At 38.2% G+C, this 13491-nt stretch overlaps 1 protein-coding gene across 1 annotated transcript in view; it reads left to right on the top strand.

Moving 5' to 3' along the window:
• Window positions 1-12149, top strand: part of APOB (apolipoprotein B) — a 39298-nt gene extending 27149 nt beyond the window's left edge. Inside the window, exons 25-29 of the mRNA XM_077291491.1 lie at window positions 29-399; window positions 797-8212; window positions 8408-8522; window positions 8958-9141; window positions 10101-12149. Of these exons, the coding sequence (XP_077147606.1) occupies window positions 29-399; window positions 797-8212; window positions 8408-8522; window positions 8958-9141; window positions 10101-11897 (9883 nt within the window). The 3' untranslated portion in view covers window positions 11898-12149. The remainder of the gene's footprint in view (window positions 1-28; window positions 400-796; window positions 8213-8407; window positions 8523-8957; window positions 9142-10100) is intronic.
• Window positions 12150-13491: the final 1342 nt, after the last annotated feature.

Genomic DNA, 13491 nt, shown 5'->3' with positions numbered 1-13491 from the left:
ATAATCACTCTGTTCATTATTTTTGCAGTGATGGAAAGATCAAATATACATTTAACAAAGAAAGTACCACCATCAATATCCCGCTACCCTACGCAGGAAAGTCATCTCACCAACTGGTGGCCAAGACTTTGAGGTCTCCATCATTAGAGCTGCAGTCGGTGGGATTAAACATCCCAGCACGGGAGTTCAAAGTCCCAGCCTTCACCATTCCTGAGTATTACCAGCTAAAAGTGCCTTTACTCGGAGTTTTGGATCTGTCTTCAAACATCAACAGCAACTACTATAACTGGTCTGCATCGTACACGGGCGGAAACACTACTAGTGATATCCAGAGTTACGCTTTGAGATACCAAATGAAAGCAGACTGCATCGTGGATATTCTTTCATACAACATTTATGGTAAGTCATTTTTTTATTTGTCATCTGTATCCTATAATATTTTACAGCCCACGACTTCCACTGAAATTAATAGAAATGGAAACTTTTTCATAATTTTCTTACAGGGTTCTTCTTCTCCCTTCCCATTCTGTACAAATCTACGAAGACATAGAAAGCAAATTTTCCTTGGCCAGATTAACACAGAAGCCTTTACTGTAGATCACAAAAATTTTGAGATGACTTCTGATTCTCTTGAAGGTGTTATCTGATCAGGCCCATTCATATGAGATAGATCTACAAAAGTTCCAGCCAATATCAATTGATATTCATTTGACTAAACCTGATCCACTACATATGCATCTATAATCTCAGAATAATCCTGTATTCTTTATTAATGAGTCTATTTTTACTATTTCAGGTTCTGCCAAAGGAGCCTATGACCCGATAGGCACAATAACCAGATCTTATGATGGAGCTGTACGCCACACTCTTCTAGATGGCAGCATAAACCTCAGTGAAGTGTACAACTTGCAGAGTGACCAAGTATTTAAAGCATCCTATTCTTACCAGGCAAGAAGCGTACTCGGACTTGAAGCCTCTGGAGTATCCTCAGTCACGACATCAGTGAATAAGCCAATGGTAGTGACAGAATCCGATATCAAAAATAGACTAAATGTTGCCTCCCGTTATGCAAACACTGATCTAAAATTAGTGGCCACCATCAACAGCAATACCCTACAGACAAAAGTAGATTCCAACTACAAGTTTGATTCATCTTATTTGAAGGCAACCAACAAATTATCAGGAATGTTCTTGACAGAAGCTGCAACATTGACCACAACCACGGATTTGCAAGATGGCGCTCTTGTCAACACTATTACGGTAGACTACAGAAACAAACAGCTGATGATGAAGTCAGATACAAATGGAAACTACTACAACCTCATTGGGTTGAACAAATTCGAACTTACATTGTCGAAGGAGATGGCTGCGATCCGTTCAGAGTATCAGGCCGACTACAAGCGCAACCGATTCTACACCCTTATGTCTGGCTCTATTAACTCCCTTGGCCTCGAACTAAATACCGACATCACTTTTAGTAACCCTGGAAGTCGATCTGCTCACAAAGGGACTTTGAAACTCAACCGAGATGGTCTTTCCACTAGCGCTACCACCAGTGTCAACTTTAGTCCATTGCTTTTGGAAAGTGAATTGAATGCTGGAATTGGATCAGCAGGAGCAATGATGAAAATGATGGCAAGTGGAAGATATCGAGAGCATAGCGCAAGGATTTCTGTTGACGGAAAGGGAGCCTTGAATGAACTGTCTCTGGGTAGTGTGTATCAAGCTACTCTTCTTGGCTTGGACAGCAAACATTTATTGAACTTTAGGGTTAGCAAAGAAGGTCTGAAGTTTACTAACACTTTAATGGGCTCCTATGATCAAATAAAACTAGAAAGCAGCAATGACCTAAGTATAGTTGGATACCTTCTACAGTTTACCTCCAAATTCGAGAACTCTTTGAGCTCAGACAGATTCCACAAGCACAAGTTTGACTTCCAGGTGCAGCCGTATACCATGGCAGCCATGCTGAACAATGAAATGCAATATGGTGACCTAGAGTTTACCAACAAAGGCCAAATGCAGCTCGAAGCCTTCAAGGTGAATGTCAACGGCGATATAAGAGGTGCTTACAACAAAGATGAGATAAAGCATTCCTATGGTTTCTCAGCTGGTAACATGGCAGCCAATGTTAACACAGACACTATCGCAAATATACAAGGAGCTGCTTATACTCATAGATTCACACTTGATGTCGCCGGCCTCTCTGTGTCACTTAGCAGCAGCACAAATTGTGATTCCAAAGTTATGAGGTTTACGAACCGAATTCGCTCAGTTGTGCAGCCATTCACCATTGCCATTGACTCGCAAACCAATGGAGACGGAAGAGTGATGATCTTTGGGCAACAGTCAGGAAACCTTTACAGCAAATTCATATTAAAGGCGGAGCTTCTTTCCTTTAGTTTAGTTCATGATTACAAGGGATCAACAAAGCATTTGCTTGGAGCAGGCCGAACTCATGAAACTGTTCTAGATTACAACATCAACCTGTTATTCACTCCTTCTGAACAGCTGAGCGAATGGAAACTTAAGACTCAACTGAACCAGAATACGTACACCCAGGATATCAGTGCATTCAACAATGCTGACAATATTGGAGTTCAACTAAGTGGGCAAACTCTTGCAGACCTCTCGATACTGGATACAGAAGTCCGTCTGCCTTTTGGCAAGTTTAATCCAATTGACTCTCTAAACTTAAGAGACAGTGTCAACACACCTCAAGAATTCAGCATTTCTGGCCATATAAAGTATGACAAGAATAAAGACATGCATATCATCAATTTGCCTTTCTTAGAGAACATGTCTTTATATTTTGACAAAATGAGAACTTCATTACTGACTACTCTACAAGCTCTACAATATTCATTGAAAGACGTTGACCAGTTTGTCCAGAGATACAGACGAGCACTGAATACAGCTAGCCAAAAAATGGGTGACTATGTTAACAGTTTGGATCTAGAAAGCAAAGCTAGTTTGGCAAGAGAAAAAATTCTATCGTTGGCCAAAGGATTTAAGATCTCAGCTGATGTTCTTCAATCTGCAGTTCAGGATTATTTCAGAGATCTTCAAATAGCCTTGACTGAACTGTACAAATATATCAGAGGAAATTATGACATTGAGAACCTTAGAAAAGCCATCGAGTTGTGTGTTCAGAAATGTATGGACAAATTGAAAACCTTCGAGAATGAATACAGAGTACGGGAAAAGATCATGGAAATGATCCAGAACTTACGGGTTTCAATAGAAAAAATAAATTTTAATGATTTTGGACAAAGCTTGGCTGCCTGGATTCAAAATATTGATGAACAATACCAAATCAAAGCTAATATCCAGAGATTCTTATACCAAATGCAGGATTACATACAGAGAATCAATATTGATCAGATGACTCAAGCTGCGAAGAAATTCATAAGGTCCTATGAAGTGACCGAGCTTGTCACATGGTTCAAAAACCTCGTGCCTATCGAGAATGTTAGATTTTTTCTACAACAAATAGAAAACCTTATCATCACACAATTAGAGGAATTTCAAGTAAGTGAAAAAATCAATGCAGTCGTTGACAAATTTCAAGACCTTGTGGCCAAGTATGAAATTGACAAAAAGCTGGAAATGCTCATAGAAAAGTTTATCGAGTTTCTAAACCAACAGAGAGTAAAAGAAACCATCCAAAAGGTGACAGACATGCTAAACAACATTGATGTAAGTCACCATTTTAGGAAAATAAGTACTTTTGTTGATGCAGCAGCAAAACAAGTAAGAGACTATGACTTTAAGAAGCTAATAGATGACATCAACTATTACTTGGATATTTTAGTTCAAAAGATGAGGTCTTTTAATTACGATAAATTTGTGGATGAGTGCAACAATAAAATCAAAGAGCTGACAGAGACAATAAATAATAAAATGAGGGCTCTGGAGCTGCCGCAAAAGGCTGAAGCATTAAGACAATATTTGAACAATGTGAGGGTAGTGGTCATACAGTATCTTCAAGAGGTAAGAGACACTAGGTTTGCTGCCGTTGTTCAGTGGTATGAAGATATCATGGCGTCAACAGTTTTAATTGAATGGAAGACCAGGGCGATTGAACACCTTGAGGATGTCAGAGACAGAATATATGCTATGAACATAAAAGAAGAATGCCAGAGGTATCTACAACAGGTGGATCAAGCTTACCGAAGACTAGTGTCTTTCATAACAGAGCAGTGGAAGACCATGGCTGCTAAGATTAACGACTTTGCAATAGAGAACAATATCCAAGAATGGGCTGATAGATTGAAAGTCTTTGTAGAAGAAGGATTTGTTGTGCCAGAAATAAACTTAGGGTACATCAGGTTCCCTGCTTTTGAAGTTAGCCTACGGGCACTGAGAGAAGCCACATTCAGGACACCATATTTCGTTGTACCATTCACGGATTTGATGATCCAGTCTGTGGAAATAAATTTTAGAAATCTAAGAAGCATTGAAATTCCAACGAGGTTTGTTACACCCGAGTTTACAGTTTTAAACAGCTATAAAGTACCATCCTACGTAATTGATCTGAATGAAATAAAACTCAAGGTTGTGAGATTAATTGATCAAATTATTTCCAGTGACTATACATTGCCATCTCCGGAATTATTATTCAGAGATATAACAATGAGTGACATGGGACTTCCAGAATTTTCTATTCCTGAAATTTATATACCCAACATGCAGCTTCCTGACTATAAAATCCCAAAGCTAAATATGGAAAATTTCCAATTCCCTGACCTAAGGATTCCTGAATTCCAGCTTCCAAAGATTCCTCACTCTGTTTCTATTCCAACATTTGGCAAGTTGTCCAGTTCATTCAAGGTTGTTTCTCCTTTTCTTACAATGTCTACTTTAGCTGAGGTCAAAAATGCCACAGTCTCTGAGAAATCACCTGAAATTGTTGCTTCCCTTACTGCAGAGTCAACCTCAATGATTGAAGCTTTGGTCTTTACCTTTGGAGCTGATGCACGGATTTCTGCTCCTTTGATGGAACAGTTAGTTCTTAAAGAAACTGTGTCACTGTCAAATCGACATGTAAAATTGAATCATTTCAGTCAAGTTACCTTTGCAGCAAGTGAAATCCAAACACAAATCCAAACTAAGGCTGATTTAAGGACCGAGAAGAATTCAGCTGAGCTTCAAAACACCATTATTGTCAAAGTACAGAAAAGAATAACAGCAGATGTGTCTACAAAATATTCTCATAGATTGAATGTTCCACAGCTTGACTTCTCTAGTCAGCTTGACCTACAAAATGATGTGGATACGACGCTGGAAATGGGACGCATTTTCTTAACATCTACCGGTAAAGGAAACTGGAGATGGGCCTGCCCTCACTTTACAGATGAAGGCACCCACCAGGCTGATGTCAGGTTCAATCTGAAAGGTGGCAAAATTGACCTTGTGGGCAGTAACAAAATAAATGACAAATATCTGAAACTGGATCAATCCCTCAAGATAGAGTCCTTGTTCCTGAACTTTGCAAATATTGAATTAATGTCAAAAGCTGATGCTCCTAATGTTGGAAACAGCATTGCTACACTAAAAGGAAATGCTCAGCTTAGTGAGATGAGGGTAGAACTTGAGGCAGCTCACAATGCAGAACTTTCAGGTCAGACAACGGGAACAATAAGCAACAGGTTTGCCTTTTTGACTAGAACCTTTGAAATCAAACTGTCCACTGCAAACAATGGAAATCTAAAAGTTAGTTTCCCTTTAAAACTTACAGGCAAGATTGAGTTTCTAAACAACTATGACTTTACCCTCAGCCCTACTGTTCAGCAAGTGTCATGGCAAGCCAACGGAAGATTCAACCAATACAAAGTGTCTCATATAGTGTCACTGGGTAATAATGAAGAGAAGATTGAGGCTGCATTGGCCATGAATGGAGAAGCTAATCTTGAATTCTTGACAATACCAGTCTCTATCCCCGAAATTCAGATCCCATACACATCAATGAAAACTCCACAGGTTCGAGAATTTTCTGTATGGGAGAAAACTGGCTTAAAGAATTTGCTGACATCGACTCGTCAGAATTTTGATCTGAACATAAATCTTCAGTATCAGAAAAATAAAGACAGCCATTTGATACCTTTGCCACTAGACGCAATTTTTGATGCCATTAATGCAAATATGAAGACCATTAACAAGAATTTTGAAAATGGAAGAGATACCGCATTAAACCTCCTAGTGGACTCCTACAATAAAGCCAAAGTCAAGTTTGACAAGTATAAAGTGGACAATCAAGTTAGTAGTAGTAAACAAAGAACATTCAGAATCCCTGGTTACACCATACCATTGGTGAACATTGAAGTTTCTTCCTTCTCCGCTGAACTTCCAGCTTTTGGTTATGTCGTTCCCAATGAAATAACCACACCAAGCTTTATAGTGCCTATGATTGGGTTCTCTGTCCCATCTTACAAGTTAATGATGCCTTCACTTGAAATGCCTGTGCTGCAAGTACCCAACTCTTTACGTACACTTTCTCTTCCTAAACTTAAGCTGCCAAGTGGACAGAATGGTATATTAATCCCGGCATTAGGAAACCTCACTTTTGAGTTTTTCTTCAAGTCAAATGTTATTTCCCTCACCACTAGTGCTGGAATATACAATCAGTCTGATGTCTCTGCAAGAGTAAGTGTAGCCTCCACATCAGTTATCGATGCTCTTCAGTTCAACATAGATGCAACAACAGGTCTTACTAGGAAGAGAGGCCTAAAACTGGCCACGGCATTGGCATTGAGATCTGTATTTGCTGAAGGAAAACATGAAAGCTCTATATCATTTGGAAAAAGAAACATGGAAGCATCTGTGATAACTAATGCTAATTTAGATACCTGGCTGTTAAAGAGCACATTAAAACAAGAACTGACAGGTAATACAAAGACAAAGTCTTCCGTATCCTCCAAGATCACACTCACTTATGATTTTAATGATAAAATCTTTGGAAATACAGCTAAGGGAAAACTTGATCATGCACTAAGCCTTGAAGGACTTACATCCTACTTTTCAATGGAGTCAAAAATAACTGGAGATATAACTGGAACCCTTCTAACAAATCAAAATTTTTATGGACAACTAACCAATGATGCAAACACCTACATGAATGCAAATGGTCTTAGATCTACCATAAGGCTTGTAGCCAATTCTAGGGCAGATGGTGTAGGAGTCTTGGACTTAACAGAAAACCTCGCTGTTGAAGCTTCCCCCAGTAGAGTCTATGCAGTTTGGGAACATAAGGGAGAAAATTATTTCAGAATGACTCCACTGTTTACATCAACTGGGAAGCAGAGTGGTAAAGCCACCTTAGAACTGGCCCTTTGGAGTCTAGTAGCAGACCTACAAATGGCAATCAGCCAACCCAATTCATTTATAGAGGCAGCATCGCTAAACCAAGGCATTACACTGACAATTAATACTGACAAGCAAGAATTAAGCATGAATGGCCAAGGTATTCTGGAATCTCTCATTGTGGCTCACAACATTAGGCTATCCAATGATCAGACAGATGCAAGACTTGAAGCCGGAGGCTCATTGCAAGGCCACATGGCTTTCTTGAAGTCAATTGTACTACCAGTGTATGACAGAAGTCTGTGGGATGTCTTGAAACTTGATGTCACAACTCACATTGACAGAAAACAATACCTTAATGCATCAACAAGTCTGATTTATACTAAGAGTAACGATGGCTTCTTCTACCCTATTCCATCTGAAAGAATCGGAGATGGTTCCACCATTACTTTCCCAGGACTGACACTACCCAAAAACAACTGTCCATTTTTGCCAGAGATAAAATTCCCAGCAACAGACATCAAGTTGTTGTACACGACAGCAGAAGGCTCAAATATTCCCCTTGTTGAAGTGTCTGCACCACAATATCAAGTGACACTCTCCAAATACACTTTCCCTAAACAGTTCTACAGTGTGGATTTCAATGCCATCTTCAACAAGATAGCCGACATTGACCTGCCAACAATCGAGATTCCAGAACAGAAGGTTGTGATCCCACCAATTAAGCTGAGAATGCCAGCAGGAATTTATATTCCAGCCTTTGGTTCAATATCTGGCTCCATTCAGTTTGCTTCCCCAGTGTACAACCTCACATGGACAAACAAGCTGGAAAACAAACCAGACTCTATAGTAGGCTCCATTGATGCCACCAGCAGTTCAACACTACGGTTTCTCGAATTTGATCTTGATGGTGAGTTTTTTTTAACTATATATTTAAGTAATTTTTACATTTTCTTAACATTTTCAACACTTTTTTTGATTTTTGTATTTTTTTGCTTTTCCAATTATATTACCTTTATCGTTTTGGGGGAACATTGGTAATATTTCAAACTTCGGTCAAAGTAGTTAAAAATTGTTTACGAATGTTGTTTTCTTTCCTATACAGCTTCATTAACAGGTTCAATAAATGGAAGAACTCTGAATCTTATTGAACAAGGAAGTCTGGCACATGTGGATTTAAGTACAATTTGGAGGGAGGAGATTTCATTTAATGGCGTAAGGTAAAAAACTACATCTTTAATATAAAAGATAGATAGATAGATAGATAGATAGATAGATAGATAGATAGATAGATAGATAGATAGACCCGAAATTAAAGCAGCACCCGTATTGCTGAACTGCTGGCTCCAATATATATATTCCAAAAACAGACAGCACTCAAGAAAATATTTCCAAAAATTACACTTTTTTAGCCCATATGAATCAACGTTTCAGCTCAAAAACTAATGAGCCTTTCTCAAACCTTATTTCTTGCTTGAGAAACTCTCATTGTTTTTTAGCCAAAACTTCTCAACTTGTGGGTTAATCAAGTCTACCATTTTTAGAAATGTTTTCTGGAATGCTTTCTATTTTTGGATTCTAGATAGATAGATAGTGTCTTAAATTATTATTTTTCAACACCGGTAAGCCTTAACCATGAAACATTTCCTTTCTAGCCTGCCTCGACACAATCTGCAAGTGGATATTACCAGCCCTACCTTCTCAAATGCCCAAATACGTTGCCAGCATGATGAAAATAGAATCTCCTCATTTGTCTCATCACCGTCCACCGGTACTCTGGGGCTTCTCCTCGAGAAAGATTCCAAGACAATCAACGTGAAAGTGTACAGTCGTTCTGCAGTGAGTATCTTATTGATTGATCATATTACTATGACATTTAAGAGCAAGCTTTTTAGTAGAATTTTTTACACTTTGTGTCTGATTTAAATCACCTTCCATCTATACACAACATATGCACATCCAAATGTCCTCCAGGCATCTCATCAATAAGTTCTAGTAGTGTTTTGGGGAATCATCATATGGGAAATAAACTGGTGAAAAAGAATAGCTTTAAAGTTAGTTGAAGGTGGGATAATCTTCTGCTTGACCTTTAGCGCCCAATATTCTGGTTGATCCTAAGCCCACCAAAGTATCTCTGGACCTGTGGTTGGCTTGCCTCACCCTAATTACATTTCTTAATGTAATTTATCATAATTACTAGTGCAAAAGTTAACTCTCTGATGCTACTGACTGGTACCTAAATTGATAACACAAAGAATATTACTTTTTTATGTTGTACCAGAAATATTGACTTAAGTGGTTCCCGATTTTGAGATTGGGGAGCTTACTCTTAGATAAAGATGGACAGTTATGGCCCATTTACATTACATTATCATGAGCTAGCAGCATTCCTAGGAATGGATGTTTCCCAGTAATCATGCAGTCTAAACAGGCTGCTAATAACCTGACAGATGAGCAAACACTCGTTTATAGGGTGAAATGATTTTTGTGCTGCACAAGAGATCATCGTTCTCAGCAGCACATCATCCTGTGCGAACAGGACTCACGCTGCCGAGAACAATGGCAGTATATGCACACTGAAGGATCTATTACAGATCGTTCACTGTGCACCTAAAGCTTGGTCGGCCTGTGTAAACAGAATATTAAATGACCTCCGACCTTGCAATCATTTATCACTGCACATTGCACAGTGTAAATGGACCCTGAAGGGAATAGCAATGAAGTTGGATGTAGAAGATACTTGGAGTGTCAGATGTTACATTATGTGCTGAATCTTTTATTTTCATCTCTTTTCATAGGCCTCACCTGAAGAGGAATTACTTATCCTGAAAAATGAAATATCACTGAAAAATCCAGACAAGATTCAAAACAAACTCAACTGGCGTGAAGATGCTGCCCAGGATGTAATGAATGGTCTAAAGGAAAGAATGCCCAAAATGTCTGATGCCATCTACAATTGTGTCAACAAATACCACATGGAACACCTAGGCATGGACATAAAAGAAGCTGGCCTAAAGATGAAAGAAGGTCTACAGACCAAAGTGTCTTCAGCTTACCATACTGCATCCAGCCACATTGACAACATGGAATATAGGCTTAGATCAGCAGCTAGGGGTGCCAGTGGAAAATATGCAGAAGCTGTCTCAAAAGCACAACAATGGTATCAAGACCCAGCAGATATGTCCTATCTTCTCAACGATATGGAACCAATGTATGAAAAAACTGTAATTGCAATCAGAAGATATCAAAGTACAATGAAAGAGGTTATTGATGCAGCCATTACATTTTTGAAAAACACAAGATTTCAACTACCAGGCCAGAACCAGAAATATACTGGTGAAGAACAATTTACCATGGCTGTGAAATGGGCATTTAATACTCTAGAGCAATTTATTCAGAAGATCCAAAAGTTCTTCGATAACATCATCCAGTCCATTAATGATGTCAGTTTCAGTATCCCTGGTACAAACTTCAAGATCGAGAGCAGACAAGTCATCCTTGCGGTTAAAGACTTTTTGAAGGAACTACAACAGCTGACTAGAAAAGTATTCAGTGATCTCCAGTACATAAGTCTTGAAAAAAGCTTGCAGCAACTTAAAGGATTAGTTCAGGAGATTTCACAAAAATCAGAAAAATTGATTGAAGCCTTGAAATCCAGAAATTATGGAGACATGCAACTTCAGGCTCAACAAATGTACAATGATGCCATTAATTCACAGTACGTACAATACCTTAGCGATCTTGCCGACGGAATCAGAAAGAGCACCAACCAGCTGCTGAAAGTTTACCAGAATATGTATGAAGAACTTTTAGATAAATTAAAACAGTTACTTGTTTATGCTAAGGCGTTGAGAGAAGAATACTTGGACCCAAATATTGTGGGATGGTCTATGAAATATTACGAAATTGAAGAGAAAGTCATTCAACTTTTCAAACTCTTCATTGATTCATTGAAGGAATATGGCATCAATGTCTCTGAAATTAGTGACCAAATGAAAGAATTGTTGAGAGAGTATTATGAGCAAGCCAGGGTTCTGTTAACCAATGCCGAAGACAAAGGAAGAAAGCAGGTAAGAGAACTTTCCATGAAATTTGAAGAAAAAGTCAGCGATTGGTCAAGAAATGCTAAACAAGCCACAGCAGAACATTCTCAGTTTGTAAATACGAAACTCAACGAGGCTCATACGCAACTGTTAAGCTCTTATCAGAAGTTCCTTGATGAAGCAAACCGTGTCATCGATCTAATCATCCAACAATATAATGCCTTTGTACAATTCATCACTCAAATGCTGCAAAATTTGCAGAATTCTGCCAGCGAAGAGGTAAAAACATACGTGTCAACAAAAAAAGGTGAGCTTCAAGTAGAAATCCCACATCCATTTGATTGGAAATCTTTTGACGAAGTTCCCCAAGTGAGAAAGGAAATCATAGCTAAGAGGATGGAAATTGCACGTTCCATGGTGCTTGAAGGTATCGAAAGAGGCTCTAAACAATGGGAAGAACTGCAACAATTCATTGACAAACAAATTGAGGATGGAAAACTAACCGCACAGCAGATCATTGAAAACATCAAAAACTGGAAAAATACTAACTGAATGGACATTATGTACTGTAGCACCCAAAAAATTAGGATTTTTCTCAGTTGAAAAATAACAACAATCAGTGTTTATTGTGTTTTAAAGGCATTGTTGTATCTTGTAAAGGAAAAAAGCAAAACAAAAAAAAGCGTAAAACATTGTCCTTATTTCTTAAAAGTAAACTAATAAATATTGTTTCTTATAAGCTGGTATTATCTTAAGTAATTTTCTCCTTTTTTGCAAAATACAAAATTAAATTGAATCATCATATTTGTCTTCAATGACTGTTCTTTAAATAAGTATAAAAAAGACAGTTGGGTAAAAATGGAGTTGTCAAACTCTTCTAACCCGGGAACTTACATTTTTGACCCTTGGGCCTAACTGGTGATAAACTGTAATGACAGTTATGTGTTCCATTCACAAAATACAGTCCCAGATAAAGTCTAACCATCGAGATGATAGCCACAAGCATGGAAGGTGCCAAGACTAACTTGACTTGGAAAGGTCGTCATGATCTGGGTAGCCCTTTGTGACTGTGTTGCCCAAGAGGCAAAATCAACATGGAACTGGTACTAAGTAAATTATGCTTTTGAAAAACACACACATTGGTGCCAGTTTAACATTACTTGAGAGATTGCCAACTATTGTTAACTGGGGTCTCACCCTTACAAATTCTGAGTCTAACTACTTGTAAAAATACATTGACTATTATGTAGTCCATTCACAAGATACAGTCACAAATAAGATTAACCATCACGGTGGCAGGCACAAACCTAGGAGACTTCCAAACTTGGCTCGTGATTGTCATGATGATCGGGGTTGCACTCTATGACTCTGTTTCCCAAGGGTCAACATCAACATGGAGCTGGTTCCCTGTAGGTTACACTCTGCGAAAAACACAAATATATTGAGGCCAGGTTAACATTACTTGAGCTACCAATTGGACTAAAGGGGAAATATCCATGTCTAAAAAGCCCGGGAGAGCAGAAGAACATATATATTCAAAGCATTAAATATTTTTAAATGTCTTTCTATTATGTATATACAACACAGTCATAAAAACAACTAAATACACTCTCTTTGAATTCCATGGTTCTACATATCAAGACAAAATAAAATATCTGGTCTTTAGAAAATCTTAATTATATAAAACAATCTCAAATGAACAACACATCAAAAAGTACACAATGTTATTAATTATTTTATTAAAAATCTGGACATTTATAGAAGCAGTGTGTGAAAAATTAAGTACATCCTGACTGCTTCCATAGGAATTAAGAGGTTAAGTAGCAGACAGAAACTGCTAATTAAATGCCCTTGATTAATTGTTCATCAGCAAGTGTGACCACATCTGTAAAAGCAAACGTTTGGATGGTTTTCTGGTCGGGAGCATGCCGTTGTGTGTTAGCACCATGACAAGGAGGAAAGCAATGATCTTTGATGAGCTTGGAGTCCATCATTCTACAGTGAGATAGATTTATAAGTGGAAGATATTCAAGACAGTTTGCAATCTTTCCAGGAGTAGACGTCCCATCAAATGCATCCCTAGATGAGAGCATGCTATGTTCATAAAAATGAAAAAAAAAATAAATAAAGAGTTACATGTAAGACC

Source organism: Ranitomeya variabilis, chromosome 2, assembly GCF_051348905.1.
Source record: "Ranitomeya variabilis isolate aRanVar5 chromosome 2, aRanVar5.hap1, whole genome shotgun sequence".
In the NCBI taxonomy this organism is placed as follows: Eukaryota; Metazoa; Chordata; class Amphibia; order Anura; family Dendrobatidae; genus Ranitomeya; species Ranitomeya variabilis.
This window is presented reverse-complemented; position numbering and strand designations above follow the sequence as displayed.